Source organism: Heloderma suspectum, chromosome 2, assembly GCF_057233095.1.
Source record: "Heloderma suspectum isolate Gila_16-S chromosome 2, 16-S_ref, whole genome shotgun sequence".
In the NCBI taxonomy this organism is placed as follows: domain Eukaryota; kingdom Metazoa; phylum Chordata; class Lepidosauria; order Squamata; family Helodermatidae; genus Heloderma; species Heloderma suspectum.
The window spans coordinates 66,773,243-66,788,702 of NC_139459.1; the positions used below are offsets into that span (position 1 = coordinate 66,773,243).

The 15,460-nt window shown below is 42.2% G+C and overlaps 1 protein-coding gene across 11 annotated transcripts in view; it reads left to right on the forward strand.

Annotated features, from left to right (window-relative positions):
• PAM (peptidylglycine alpha-amidating monooxygenase) overlaps positions 1-15,460 on the forward strand; it is a 184,921-nt gene that overhangs the window by 83,161 nt on the left and 86,300 nt on the right. For 10 of the 11 annotated variants that reach the window (XM_084833818.1, XM_084833810.1, XM_084833812.1 and 7 more), the window contains one exon: positions 15,028-15,115. In XM_084833818.1, the coding sequence (XP_084689944.1) occupies positions 15,028-15,115 (88 nt within the window). Of the gene's footprint in view, positions 1-13,041; positions 13,119-15,027; positions 15,116-15,460 lie in introns of those variants that run through there. The other variant, XM_084833815.1, reaches the window with a different exon arrangement.

Consider the following 15,460-nt stretch of genomic DNA (forward strand, 5'->3'; position numbering starts at 1 on the left):
GTTAGGACTAAGGAAATGGGTCCTTGAAGGCAACTACTGTTCCTTATACTTTTTTTTTTTTTTTTTTAGAAAATGGAATATTCAAACATTACAAATGAAAAGCATTGAATAATTCAGTTACTGAAAGAAGAAAAATACCCAAAGTTCATATCACAGTAAATATCTAATAGCGAATATCTAGGGGATGGTGGCAGCAAGAAATTTCAGGTTATCTAGTAGAGTTGGATCCTACTTACTTTGGATTTTTTTTCATCTGGCCAAAACAGAAGTCATAAAATGCAGAATGCATAATTGCTTCCACATTACCTTGTGAGTAAGCTGATGTGCACTTAAAAAATGGACTAGGGCTAGAATCCCATGCACGCTTATTAAGGAGTAAGCTCATTAAAATTACGGGGACTTATTTCTCACTAAACATACGTAGGATCAGTATGGGAAATTCTTTTAAGGGATTTCATGCTTGTCAAATCATAAAAAAAAATATAGATTGCTTCTGTCCAAAAACATATTTCAAAACAAAACTGAGCTTGACCGTAAAGTCATTTTAAATCATAGCCTATTTATTTTACCAAGGTATGATGTACACTTTCCCCACTTAATATAGCCTTAAGCTTTGAGTATGTGAATGTTTTCATTGATGTCAATCAAGAGCACTGATCTCTCAAAGCAGGTTGAATGTTGGTCAATACTGTGATACATTCCAAATCAGGGGCATCATAAATTTCAGCATTAGATTCAGCAGTGGTGATTTAAAAATAATAATAAACCTGTATTTTTCTACATCCACAGTTCTTTCAGTTCTTTCTTCTTCAATAGTTTGATAGACATGGAATTTCTGGATTGTTTGGAGGGAAAAGCTCTGTTACAGTGTGCCATGGGTCACTTCCTGATGGGTGGATTGGAAGGAGCACATAACCATTCTACTTCAGGACATGCCTAGGTTTCGATGTATATTTTGTAGTTTGGGGACATCTTCCTTTCCGTTGCGCAATTGCATAGTGGTGTGACTACAGTGTTGGATTTTGATATGAGAAACCCAGGTCCAAATCCCTGGTTAGTCATGAAACTCACTCGGTGACTTTCAGTTGGGTTGAGAGACAGAAAGTTGTCTACGTTAAAGGGCTGTTAAAGATACTGGAGAGCTACTCCCTGTCAGATCAGGTGGAATTTGGCTGGGCCAGGCCAATGGTTTGATTCAGTATAAGGTAGCTTCATTTCTTTGTAATCTGCTTTTCCTCCATGTTTGCCATAGCTCAGCTGGAGAATCCCTTGGAAGTGGTGCATTTTATTTGACTGTTATTTGGTGACCGTCAAACTGTTAGCGTGTATCTATGTTTTATATTGACCACTCCGAGCACTTAGAAGCTCAGGATCATATCTGAAGAAATTTTGGATGAAATCCAGAGACATTTCAATAGTACTGAACTTCAGTGGCTAAAATACATTGTTTAACCACAATGGCCTGGTTCACATTTCACAGTAATGCACAAAAATTGTGGGTTATCATGAATGTGGCAGCGTGCATGTGCATGCTGCTGATTGCTTCCACTTAAACTGGGAGCGGCTAAAAAAACCACAGGCCTTCCGTCCATGGTTTGTTTAAGGTTGCATGTGAATTGGGATCTTTGGGTTGTCTGTCTCCTGGCAAACCAGAGTCATAACTCACAGTTTGTTTTTCGGTTAGGACTTTGGTTTGTTGGGACAGAGACAAGCCAGAGATCCTGGTTCTCATGTAAAGCTAAACAAACCATGCAAGGAAGGACCATGGTTTAGCTGCTCCAACTTGTAGCAGGACCAATTGTATAGCTTGCATGATAACCCACCATTTTTTTAAAGTAGGTTATTGTGACATATCTACAGAGAGAGAATGTGTCTCAAGATTGAATACACGCTCACACACACACATAGATATAGATATAATTTGAGCCCGTTTTGAGTATTTGTACCTGGTGTTGGGCACGCGAGACAGGATAAGGATTCTGTTGGTGTACCACCCACCCCGCTACCCAACAGTTTCCCTGCCTGAGTTGACTAAGGTGGTCTCGAACATGATGTTGAGGGCCCCAAGGCTTATGGTCTTGGGGATTTCAATATTCGTGCCAAGGCTACTTTGTTAGGAGCGGCTCAGGATTTCATGGCCACCATGTCAGCCATGTCTCAAATAATGTCTTGCCCAACACATGTGGCAGGACACACTTTGAACCTGGTTTTCTGTGCTGGATTGGGAGAAAATGATGTTTGGGTGGGTGACTCCTTTGGCATAGACAGATGATTATCTGATCAATTTTGAACTTCAGGACACCTGTAAACTCTGCAGGGATCGGGGGACCACATTTGATGGTCCGTTCCCGGGGGCTGATGAATCCAGATGGATTTTTGAGGCCTCTTGGGGATTTTTCTGCAGGCTTAGCCAGCAGTCCTGCCGAGGTCCTGGTCACTGCTTGGAATGAGATGACCTGGGCTATCGATATGATCGCTCCCAGACGTCCTTGACCTAGTCATAGAATTGTGTCAGCTCCTTGGCATTCCAAAGAGCTGAGGTTGATGAAACAAGTGTGTCGACGATTAGAGCACAAATGGCGGAAGACTCAGAACAAATACAATCGAACACAGGTAAAAATTTACTTGTGATCTTATTCTGTGGCAGTGATGGCAGTGAATAAATCCTGCTTCTCCACCACCATTGCATCTGCACAGTATCATCCAGCAGCACTCTCTCATGTGGTTAAGGGCCTCTTGGGTGTAGGCCTTGGAACACAACAACTTGAACCCCCAAAGGCCCGCTGTGAACAATTTGCTAGGCACTTGGCAGAAAAAATCACTCGTATTCGTGCTGACTTGGATACCATTGTTTTGACAGAGTCTGATATGGACGGGGCTGGTGCACCATCTAATCATGTTATGGATACCTTTCATCTTGTGCAACCTGAGGATGTGGACAAATTGCTTGGAGGTCTAAGGCCTTCTATTTGTTCTTTAGATTCTTGCCCATCCTGGCTTGTGCAATCTGCCAGAGCTGGGCTGGATATTTGGACTCTGAGATAGTAAATGCCTCCTTGAGGGATGGTGAGGGCCCTGCAACTTTGAAAGAAGCTGTGTGAGGCCTTTGTTGAAGAAACCAAATTTAGATCCTATGGTTTTGGATAACTATCTCCCTGTGTGAAATGTGCAATTCTTGGGCAAGGTGTTGGAGCGTGTGGTGGCCTTACAACTCCAAGCTGTTTTAGATGAAACTGATTACTTAGATCCATTCCAATCAGGTTTCAGGCCTCATTATGGGAGGGAAACAGCCTTGGTCATCCTGGTTGATGACTTACGTCGGGGAATGGATGGGTGGAGCGCAACCCTGTTGGTTCTTCTGGACCTCTCAGCAGCTTTCAATACCATCAGCCATAATATCCTTCTGGATCATTTATCTGGATTGGGCTTGGGAGGCACAGTTTTAAAGTGGTTCTGGTCCTTTCTAGAGGAGCGCTCTCAGAAGGTGGTGCTGGGGGACTTCTGTTCCACCCCATGGCCTTTAGCTTGTGGGGTGCCACAAGATTCTATCTTGTCCCCCATGTTTTTTAACATCTACATCAAACCACTGGGGGAAGTCATCAGGAGGTTTGGGCTGAAATGTCATCAGTCTGCGGATGATACTCAGCTCTACCTCTCGTTTCCATCTGCACATCCCAGGGAGGCTGTGGAACTCTTGAACCAGTGTCTGGAGGCTGTTTGGGGATGGATGAGGGTGAACAAGCTGAAACTTAATCCAGACAAGATGGAGGTACTGTGGGTTGGGAAACCAACTACTTTGAATGGAGGTTTACAACTGGTCTTCGACAGGGTTGCAGTCCCCGCAAAAGACCAAGTGCACAGTCTGGGAGTCCTCCTGGACTCTGAGTTAACTGTGGAAGCCTATGCAGCTGTGGTGTTCAGGAGTGCTTTTTACCAGCTTAGGCTGGTACGCCAGTTGCAGCCGTATCTGGAGAGGACGGACCTTGCCTCAGTTATCCACGCGCTAGTCACATCCAGGCCGGACAACTGTAATGCGCTGTATGTGGGGTGCCTTTGAAGACGGTTCGGAACCTTCAGCTGGTGCAGAATGCAGCCACCTGAGTATTGGTGAGGGCGAGGTGATTTGATCACATAATGCCTATACTGCACCAGATGCACTGGTTACCGGTGTGTTTCCAAGTCCAATTCAAAGTGCTGGTTTTGACCTTTAAACCTTAAACAGTTTGGGACCAAATTACTTGAAGGACTGCCTTCACCCATATCAGCCTGCCTGCACTTTAAGATCAGAAAGAGAGGCCTTCTCATCTGCCCACCCATGAGAGGAGTTAGGTAGGTGACCACATGTGAGAGGGCCTTCTCTATAGTGGCCCCACACCTTTGGAACAAGGTGCCATCGGAGGTCTGCCATGCTCTGTCATTGCAGACTTTTAAGAAGGCCTTGAAAACATATTATTTTACAGTGGCCTTCTCTTAATATGATTGCTATTGTTGCTGTTTTTGCTGCTGTTGTTGGTTTTATTGTCGGCTTTTATTGTTGCTTTTATCTGTATTTTGTTGTGTTTATGTTTTTATCACCTTTAATATTTTAACTATTTTTATATATTGCTGTGAGCCGCCTTGAGAAGGCTTCCGCCCTGAAAGGTGGCCAATTTTTTTAAAAACAAACAAACAAATAAATATTTTTCAGCATCTTGCTTCAGCATTCTCTCTCTGTAGATCCATGGTGGATAATTTCCAGTTTGTCTACACTCATTGTTTATTGTGATGTGGAAACCAGGGCCAATGATTCATTTCCATGATATAAGCACCCCTCACTAGTCTGGATTACTCCCAGGCTGAGTTTTTCTACTTCCACAATTTGTCTATAATCCAGTAAAGTTTAGTTTTAAATTACAGATACACGTTTTCTAAGTAATTAAATTGACTAACCAGAATCCAGTTACAGCTGAATACCAGAAGTATATAAAATATCCATCCACTTAACATTAGGAGATGTGGGTATTACTTTATGACTTGGATTAGGAGGTGCAGGGAATGCTTATCCAATTTGCAGATGACACAAAATTAGGCGGGATAGCTAATACCCTGGAAGACAGAAACAGATCTTGATAGGATGGAGCGCTGGGCAGAAAACAACAGAACGACATTTAATAGGGATAAATGCCAAGTTCTGCACCTAGGAAAAAGAAACCAAATGCACAGTTACAAGATGGGGGATACGTGGATCAACAACACTACAAGCGAGGAGGATCTTGGAATTGTTGTCGATCACAAGCTGAATATGAGCCAACAATGTGATGTGGCTGCCAAAAAGGCAAATGCTATTTTGGGCTGCATTAATAGAAGTATAGCTTCCAAATCACGTGAAGTACTAGTTCCCCTCTACTCAGCACTGGTTAGGCCTCATCTGGAGTACTGTGTCCATTTCTGGGCACCACACTTTTAAGAAGGATGCAGACAAACTAGAGAGGGTTCAGAGGAGGGCAACAAAGATGATCAGGGGACTGGAAACAAAGCCCTATGAGGAAAGACTGAAAGAACTGGGCATGTTTAGCCTTGAGAAGAGAAGACTGATATGGGACATATGATAGCACTCTTCTGGTACTTGAAAGGTTGTCACAGGAAGGCCAGGATCTCTTCTAGATCATCCCAGAATGCAGGACACTGAATAATGTTACAGGAAGCCGGATTCTGGCTGAGCATCAGGAGAAACGTCCTGACTGTTAGAGGAATACAACCATGGAACCAATTACTTAGGGAGGTAGTGGGCTCTCCCACACTGGAGGCATTCAAGACAAGGCTGGACAGCCATCTGTCAGGAGTGCTTTGACTTGGATTCCTGCATTGAGCAGGGGGTTGGACTCGATGGTCTTATTGGCCCCTTCCAAACCTATAATTCTATGATTTATTAGCTGATAATTAACATTCCATGTAATCTAAACTGGAATGATGCTTCTACAAAGCATAAACTAAAATAGAAAAACACAAAAGGTACACCAGTACTTAAGTGTGTGCCATCAAGTTGGATATTTCCAATATGTTTAGATGAATCTCTAGCAAGAATTTTTTTGGTGATTTTCTCATAGTAGGCTGTAACTCATATACAGTCAGGGCCAGAAATATCGGAACAAGGATAACTGTTTTGGCAGTTGGCCTCTGTATACCACCACATTGAAGTTGAAAGGAAACACACCCAGATGGGAGTGAAGTCAGGACTTTCAGCTGTAATTCAAAAGTGGGGCACTAACCGTTCAGGAAGTACAACCAGTGGCATACACACACACCCATCGTTGGTGGTCCATAAGTAATGGAACGAATGGCTGACAAGCAGCTGCATGGCCAGGTGTGGCCTGTTTCCTGGGTACCCCATGACCAATCAAGCAGATAAAAGGCCTGGAGGTGGTTCTGTGTGTTACATTTACATTAGGTAGCTGTTCACTGGAACTCCCAACATGAGGTCCAAAGAGGTGTCCATGTGAGTGAAGGAGGCCATCATTAGGCTGAGGAAACAAAATAAACCCATCAGAGAGATAGCAAAAACAGTGGGAGTGGCCAATACAACAATTTGGAACATCCTGAAAAAGAAGGAATTAACTGGCAAGCTCAGCAACAGCAAAAGGCCTGGAAGACCACGGAAGACAACTACAGTGGATGACCGCAGAATTCTGCTCATGGTGGAGAGGAATCCTTTCACAACATCTAGCCAGGTCAAGAACGCTCTTGCGGAGGTAGGCATGTCATTGTCAACATCTACAGTCAAGAGACGGCTTTATGAATGTAAATACAGAGACTTCACAACAAGGTGCAAACCACTGGTAACACTCAAGAACCGAAAGGCCAGATTAGCCTTTGCCAGCAAACACCTAAAAAAGCCTGCCCAGTTCTGGAATAAGATTCTTTCTTCTCAGATTCAGCCGAATGCTGCCAAACTGATAGGACGCCACTTCATATTGCAGATGGATAATGACCCAAAGCATACAGCAAAAGCTACCCAAGAGTTTCTGAAGGCAAAGAAGTGGGATGTTCTTCAATAGCCAAGTCAGTCACCTGATCTCAACCCAATAGAGCATGCTTTTCATTTACTAAAGACAAGACTGAAGGCAGAAAGACGCACAAACAAGCAGAAGCTGAAGGCAGCTGCAGTAAAGGCCTGGCAAAGCATCTCGAGGGAGGAAACTCAGCATTTGGTCATGCCCATGGGTTCCAGACTTCAGGCAGTCATTGACTACAAAGGATTTTCATCCAGGTATTAAAGGCGATCCTTAAGTTTGAAATGATGTTGGTTTGTTCCATTACTTATGAGCCACCCATGGTGCGTGTGTATGCCACTGGCTGTACTTCCTGAATGGTTGGTGCCCCACTTTTGTCAAACCCCTTGAATTACAGCTGGAAGTCCTGACTTCGCTCCCATCTGGGTGTGTTTCCTTTCAACTTCAATATGGTGGTGTACAGAGGCCACCCCTTCATGATCACTGCCTTGTTGTGGCGAAGGGGCTTGCGTAACTCAGTGAAGCCATAAGCTATGCCGTGCAGGGCCACCCAAGACGGACAGGTCATGGCAGAGAGTTCTGACAAAATGTGGTCCACTGGAGAAGGAAATGGCAACCCACTCCAGTATTCTTGCCAAGAAAACCCCATGGAACGTATCACAATGCAAGAGGTACATTACTGTGATATCCTATTCACACATAATCGATAGATTCATTTGTGTGCGCGTGTGCTTTGCTGCATTCAATAAAGGATGAGTACTCTCGCCTTGAGTGGCACAGTGTGAAAGCATTCAAGCCCTACAGAACTGACAACTGATATATATTGAAAAAACTTAAAATAAGGCCCAAATGGTGTTGGTATGAGGCATCATGAGGGCTGTGTTGCTTGGCACTAGTGACATCACTGACACTGTCCAATAGATGCCAGTGACATACACAAAACCCACATTCCATTCATTGTTCACAATTGCAATGAGGGTGCTACCTGGGGCGGGAATTGAGGGACATTTCATTTTCTCAGCAACAAAAAAAGTGACTTCAGTGGTAGGACCGTGTGATATTTATTTCTACAACAGAATGTTTACATTCTGCACAACAGCTGGGTAACAACTATGTAATTACAGTGCCAGTTGCTGATCCATTGGAGTCATCACCTTTGTGCTATTCTGGAGTTATCAGTGGATAATCCCAATGTGAGCACCTCCTGTCATTAAGGGCCATACTATCAGTCATCACAGATTGTTGTCTCTTATCTTGTAGGGCAGTTGCTGAACAATGGGGGCCAAACTGGGAGGTGAGAGACCTATCATGTTTCTGTCTGTCACTGAAACGGAAGACATACTAGCGAACTCAATATGCCAGCTAAACTCAGTCAAGTGGGGAATTCATGCTACAGTTCTTCTCACATCAAGTCCATTACAACAGGATAGCCTGATCTTTTCAAATGTCCATTGTAGATTCATTCTTCTCCTCATCAGTGGGAATCAGAACCTTATCAAGAGATAACTCCCATGTGAAGGAGTTGTGTGAGGCAACTCTGAGGCTGCAATCCTATACCCACTTAACTGGGAATAAGCCTGTTGAACTCAATGGGACTTATTTCTGAGTAGACATGTATAGTCCCCTTCATGGATCACTGCCTTGTTGTGGCGAAGGGGCTTGCGTAACTCAGTGAAGCCATAAGCTATGCCGTGCAGGGTCACCCAAGACGGACAGGTCATGGCGGAGAGTTCTGACAAAATGTGGTCCACTGGAGAAGGAAATGGCAACCCACTCCAGTATTCTTGCCAAGAAAACCCCATGGAACGTATCACAAGGCTAAAAGATATGACGCCGGAAGATGAGCCCCTCAGGTCGGAAGGTGTCCAATATGCTACTGGGGAAGAGCAGAGGGTATTTCCAAGTAGCGCCAGAAAGAGTGAAGCGGCTGGGCCAAACCCGAAAGGACTCACTCAGCTGTGGATGTGTCTGGCGGTGAAAAGAAAATCCGATGCTGTAAAGAACAATATTGTTTAGGAACCTGGAATGTCAGATCAATGAATCAAGGTAAGCTGGAGGTGGTCAAACAGGAGATGGCAAGATTGAACATCGACATCTTGGGAATCAGCGAACTAAAATGGACAGGCATGGGCGAATTTAATTCAGGTGACCATCATATCTACTATTGTGGGCAAGAATCCCTTAGAAGAAATGGAGTAGCACTCATAGTCAACAAAAGGGTGGGAAAAGCAGTACTGGGGTACAATCTTAAAAATGATAGAATGATCTCAATACGAATCCAAGGCAAACCATTCAACATCACAGTAATTCAAGTCTATGCCCCAACCACTGAGGCCGAAGAAGCTGAGGTTGATCGGTTCTATGAAGACCTACAACACCTTCTAGAACTAACACCAAAAAAAGATGTCCTCTTCATCATAGGGGATTGGAATGCTAAAGTAGGAAGTCAAGAAATCACCGGGATAACAGGCAGGCATGGCCTTGGTTTACAAAATGAAGCAGGACAAAAGCTAATAGAGTTTTGCCAAGAGAACACGCTGATCATAGCAAACACTCTTTTCCAACAGCACAAGAGGCGACTCTACACATGGACGTCACCAGATGGTCAATATCGAAATCAGATTGATTATGTCCTTTGCAGCCAAAGATGGAGAAGCTCCATACAGTCAGTAAAAACAAGACCTGGAGCTGACTGTGGCTCAGATCATGAGCTGCTTCTTGCAAAATTTCGGCTTAAATTGAAGAACGTAGGGAAAACCACTAAACCGTTCAGGTATGACCTAAATCATATCCCTGATGAATATACAGTGGAGGTGAGGAATAGATTTCAGGGATTAGACCTGATAGACAGAGTGCCTGAGGAACTATGGACGGAGGTCCGTAACATTGTTCAGGAGGCAGCAACGAAATCCGTCCCAAAGAAAAAGAAATGCAAGAAAGCCAAGTGGCTGTCTGATGAGGCTTTACAAGTAGCTCACGAAAGAAGGGAAGTGAAAAGCAAAGGAGAAAGGGGAAGATATACCCAACTGAATGCAGAGTTCCAGAGAATAGCAAGGAGAGACAAGAAGGCCTTCTTAAATGAACAGTGCAAAGAAATCGAGGAAAACAACAGAATGGGAAAGACTAGAGATCTCTTCAAGAAAACTGGAGATCTCAAGGGAACGTTTTGTGCAAAGACGGGCATGATAAAGGACAAAGAAGGCAGGGACCTAACAGAAGCAGATGAGATTAAGAAGAGGTGGCAAGAATACACAGAAGAACTATACAGGAAAGATCTGAATGTCCCTGATAGCCATGATAGTGCGGTCACTGAACTTGAGCCAGACATCCTAGAGAGTGAAGTCAAGTGGGCCTTAGGAAGCATTAGTAACAACAAAGCTAGCGGAGATGACAGTATTCCAGCCGAGCTATTTAAAATCCTAAAAGATGATGCTGTTAAAGTGCTGCATTCAATATGCCAACAAATCTGGAACACTCAACAGTGGCCACAAGACTGGAAAAGGTCAGTTTACATTCCAATTCCAAAGAAGGGCAATGCCAAAGAGTGTTCAAACTACCGCACAATTGCGCTCATTTCACATGCCAGCAAGGTGATGCTCAAAATCCTACAAGCTAGGCTTCAGCAGTATGCAAACTGAGAACTACCGGAAGTACAAGCTGGGTTTCGAAGAGGCAGAGGAACTAGAGATCAAATCGCCAACATTCGCTGCATCATGGAGAAAGCAAGAGAATTCCAGAAAAACGTCTATTTCTGCTTCATTGACTACGCTAAAGCCTTTGATTGTGTGGATCACAACAAACTGTGGCAAATTCTTAAAGTACCAGACCACCTTACCTGTCTCCTGAGAAACCTGTACGAGGGTCAAGAAGCAACAGTAAGAACCAGAGATGGAACAACCGATTGGTTCAAAATTGGGAAAGGAGTACGACAAGGCTGCATATTGTCACCCTGCTTATTTAACTTATATGCAGAGTACATCATGAGAAATGCCGGGTTGGATGAATCAGAGGTCGGAATTAAGATTGCCGGGAGAATTATCAACAACCTCCGATATGCAGACGATACCACCCTAATGGCAGAAAGCGAAGAGGATCTCAAGAGCCTCTTGTTGAGGGTGAAAGAGGAGAGTGCAAAAGCTGGTTTGAAACTCAACATTAAAAAAACTAAGATCATGTCATCTGGCCCTATCACTTCCTGGCATATAGAAGGGGAAGAAATGGAAGCAGTGACAGATTTTACTTTCTTGGGCTCCAAGATCACCGCAGACGGTGACTGTAGCCATGAAATTAAAAGACGCTTGCTCCTTGGGAGGAAAGCTATGGCCAACCTAGACAGCATAGTAAGAAGCAGAGACATCACCTTGCCGACAAAGGTCCGTCTAATCAAAGCTATGGTTTTCCCAGTAGTAATGTATGGCTGTGAGAGCTGGACTATAAGGAAGGCTGAGAGCCGAAGAATTGATGCTTTCGAACTGTGGTGCTGGAGAAGACTCTTACGAGTCCCCTGGACTGCAAGGAGGTGAAATCAGTCCATCCTAAAGGAAATCAACCCTGACTGCTCATTGGAAGGACAGATAATGAAGCTGAAGCTCCAATATTTTGGCCACCTAATGCGAAGAGAAAACTCCCTGGAAAAGACCCTGATGCTGGGAAAGACTGAAGGCAAAAGGAGAAGGGGACGGCAGAGGATGAGATGGCTAGATAGCATCACGGATGCAATGAATATGAACTTGAGCACGCTCCGGGAGAGAGCGCAGGACAGGAAGGCCTGGCGTGCTATGGTCCATGGGGTCACGAAGAGTCGGACACGACTGAACGACTGAACAACAACAACAACAGAGGCCAACTGCCAAAACAGTTATCCTTGTTCCGATATTTCTGGCCCTGACTGTACTTGTCTAGTATTTAAGTGTAAAATATAAAACCTTTCACTTAAAAGGTGTTTAGAGCCAATTTTACTAGATGTGTAATGCAGTCCATTCTTAATTAGCACTGTGAGCTTGGAACATAGCCATAAATTTGAGTACAATAATTATGATGTCCTGTAAGTGTTTTTAAATAGATTTTTTTTTGCCTTCCCCCACACTGAAGTTTTGCATATGTATAATAGGACTAATTATATGTGAAGTATATAGTATCAAGGGTAAGAATATGACATTTTTCTTTTGTGCTTCTGAAAAATTAATATTTTCCGATTTAGCCTTCCAAATGTTTGATAACTTTATAAGGGAAAATAGCAAAGCTATAAAAGTATTCGCTGTATTGTGGTTCTGATACAATCTGGTCTTTACTACTGAACTCTGGTGTTAGCTAAAGGTTGTTCTGCTGACACTTAAAAGAATTGTGTCTGACAGCAAGCCACACAGCCAGGAAATTTATCTGTCATTCTCCTTTCCTTATTTTCACGCATATGGCCAACCAGTAAATAAATGTATTTTTTCCCCTTACCGACTGACAGTAGACCCTATTTGTCAAACAATAGTTTTCATCCAAACAAGATGGGGCCTATTACAATCTAAAATATAGATGGAAATAATTTGATGATGCATTCCTTATTTGTTTCTTTCCTTGACTCCATGTCTCCAGGATTGCTACTATAGAAATCTTTACTGCTTGGTGATACTAGGTTTTGTTGAACAAAACACATCTATGTTAGTGAGCATTTATTTATGCATTTAGTAGGTGATGATTTATGGTCAGCTTTATAATATGTGAAAATGATTCAGGTTATCTGACCTGCAGTGCTTGATTTGCAGAAACATAGGGCTCAAACAAACAATATAGATCAGAGAAAGAAAGAGGTTACCTTATTGATGACAGTCAAATCAGAAGTAGGAGAGCTCTTTCGATACTTAAATTACAAACATATAGATGTTCCACTTCAATATTTTATAGAGCTCCTAACAAGAATCCTCCAGGAGTGCAATCCTGTATCCTATATACAGTACTAAGCGATTAATGTACTATTATCTGAAAATCTTAATGGCTGAAGAAATACCTTTTTTTTAAAGAAAGAACTTGGATAGAAGACCAGTTTTTTTCCTGTTTTAATAGTGCTTCCTTTCCAAGGTACTTGAAATGTTGCTCTGGAAACCTTCCTGGAAACCCAGAAGAACTAAGCTAAAAAATGTACGTGAAAATGTAACATCTGACCAATGTATTGCATTCCAAATATATAATAGTGAATATGGTGGGGTTTTTTTAAAGGAAGAAGACCCTGAATTGGTCAAATAACATTTTTAATGCATCAGGACTGGTTGCTATAGTAGAAACAAATCCTATTTGAACAGTTTTGGATCTGTCTATCTTTGGGACCAAGATAGCAACTACTTTTCTAACATTTACACTGTTCAAAGGATTTGCCTTTGTTTATATAAAAAAAGGATATATATGCACGCATGGAATGTATTGTCTTTGTTCTTTCTAGTGGCTAATTCTGTGTTTCGCCCAGATAAACTTTGAAGCTTGAAGTAACAGTTGTTATACTATATCCAAGGGTGAAGCCCCCAAGGGACTTGAGGGTGCTCTTTTCATATTGCTGTAAATGGCCTCACTAAATGGACCCTGATGTAAATTATAATATCTAGAGCTTCTGCTCATGTGATTGCTGGATGTGTTGGTCTATGTGTAGTTTTAGGAAGCTTAGATAATTTAATTTGTTTTCTAGAATGGTATTGTACTGATACATGCTGAAGATTCTTTCCAGGACTTTGAGATGTAAATGTGTAATGATCAGTGTGCATTTTCTTTTCCAGTTTTTTTTAAGATAAATATTTTTAGAAACTGCAGAGTGCTTGAAGGTTAAACATGTCCTCTACCTGGTTTGCAGTCATGGAATTCAGTCCCTCAGAAGCTGATAATAACTAGTTAGGTATTATTTAACCTTCCTGAAGAAAATGTCTTTAATTTAAAGTAGGTCTTTGCCCCATGTTAAGATACATCACTTATGCTGTCTGGAAGATGCTCTGTTAGAAGGTAAAAGGAATACAATTGTTAACCTATAATGGCTTAGTCTAAAATTGAAGGAGCTTATGGAAGGGGTAGCTTGGCATTGTCCTTGTATATAAAGCTAATATATTGTTTCTCTTGATTGTGAAATACATTTAAATGTTTCACATCACCTTACTTCCCTTTGAAGTATTTCGGTTCACAGTGCCATCAGTAAACATAACAGTTAGTGAGAACAATTGAAAAATGATTTTGTAGCATCTTGAATGCACTGTAGAATTCCAGCTGCCATCATAGAATTCGGTATATTCTGTTAAGGTAATCCATCTCCCTCCCCAGCACAGAATATTTCTTTGTACTGCGAAACATAAAAAAATATAAAACCAGAGGCACAATCACACTTCATCAACGCTTTCCACAATACACTAGAACTCCTCCTGTGGTCCTAATCCCACTGTAATGGTAGAATTAAAATGATACTCTCAATCTCTTTGTCTGCTTCCTAGGAGGAGGTACTTAGAATGATCTCCATCACTAAGGAGACAAATTACTGATTAAAGCTACTCCTGTCTACTACCTTCAAATCCCCCCAGAAAAGGAGAGGGGGTGGGAAGAGGATATATAGTGACGGACTGAGTTTCATCTATAGAAAGAATCAAAAACGTACTCCATGAAATGTCTCCCTTTGGCCATGTAGTTTGTGGTAACTGTTGAGAAGGCTGTGTATATTTTCCCCCCTCTTTTTTCATTTTATTCTTGGTTACATACTTTTAAAGCAGTGCGTAACTATATTAGAAAAATATAAATCTCATCTTTTAACACAAGTTTTTCTTTTAAAAAAAGTATATATATGCATGTTCAGAAGGAAAACTGAGAGCAGAAACACAATTTAAGATATTCACGCTTCATCCTTTCTGCGATGTTTGATTTATATTCCTGCTGTGTCATCATAATCAGCACAGCAGCCCAGAGTGTATCTCCATTCACTATTGTATGAATAAAAGATGGCGGAGAAGTATCCTTATGCAGCTTAATGGCTTCCTGTAGAATGAAAACAGGCCCATATTTCTGTATCACTTTTGTCTTTCAGTTGACTTCAAACCTCATGCTAGCATGGACACTGTCCACCATATGCTACTGTTTGGATGTAACAATCCTGCTTCAGATGAAGATTACTGGTAAGGTGAAGAGTACTGCTATGCCTTATGATCATGGAATGGTGTTCATGGAATTGACTTAATTTGTTATCGGTGTTAGTTGTCCATGGTGGGGACAGGGTGGAGAAGGAAAGAAGGTAAGTTTAGGTTAAACCATGTAACAGTCAGGGCTGATGCCCAGGATTTCCAGCAGCATGTATTCCATTCCTTTCTTTACCACCAGGCTCTCTTTGTGAAGGGAGAAATAAAGGAAAGTGCATACCTCACTAGTCTGGTAAGGCTATGTGGTGGATATAAGGATTTTTTTTTTTGGGCGGGGGGAGTGAGGAATAAGGGGCAATGAACATTTCTCTCAAGGGGTTGGGT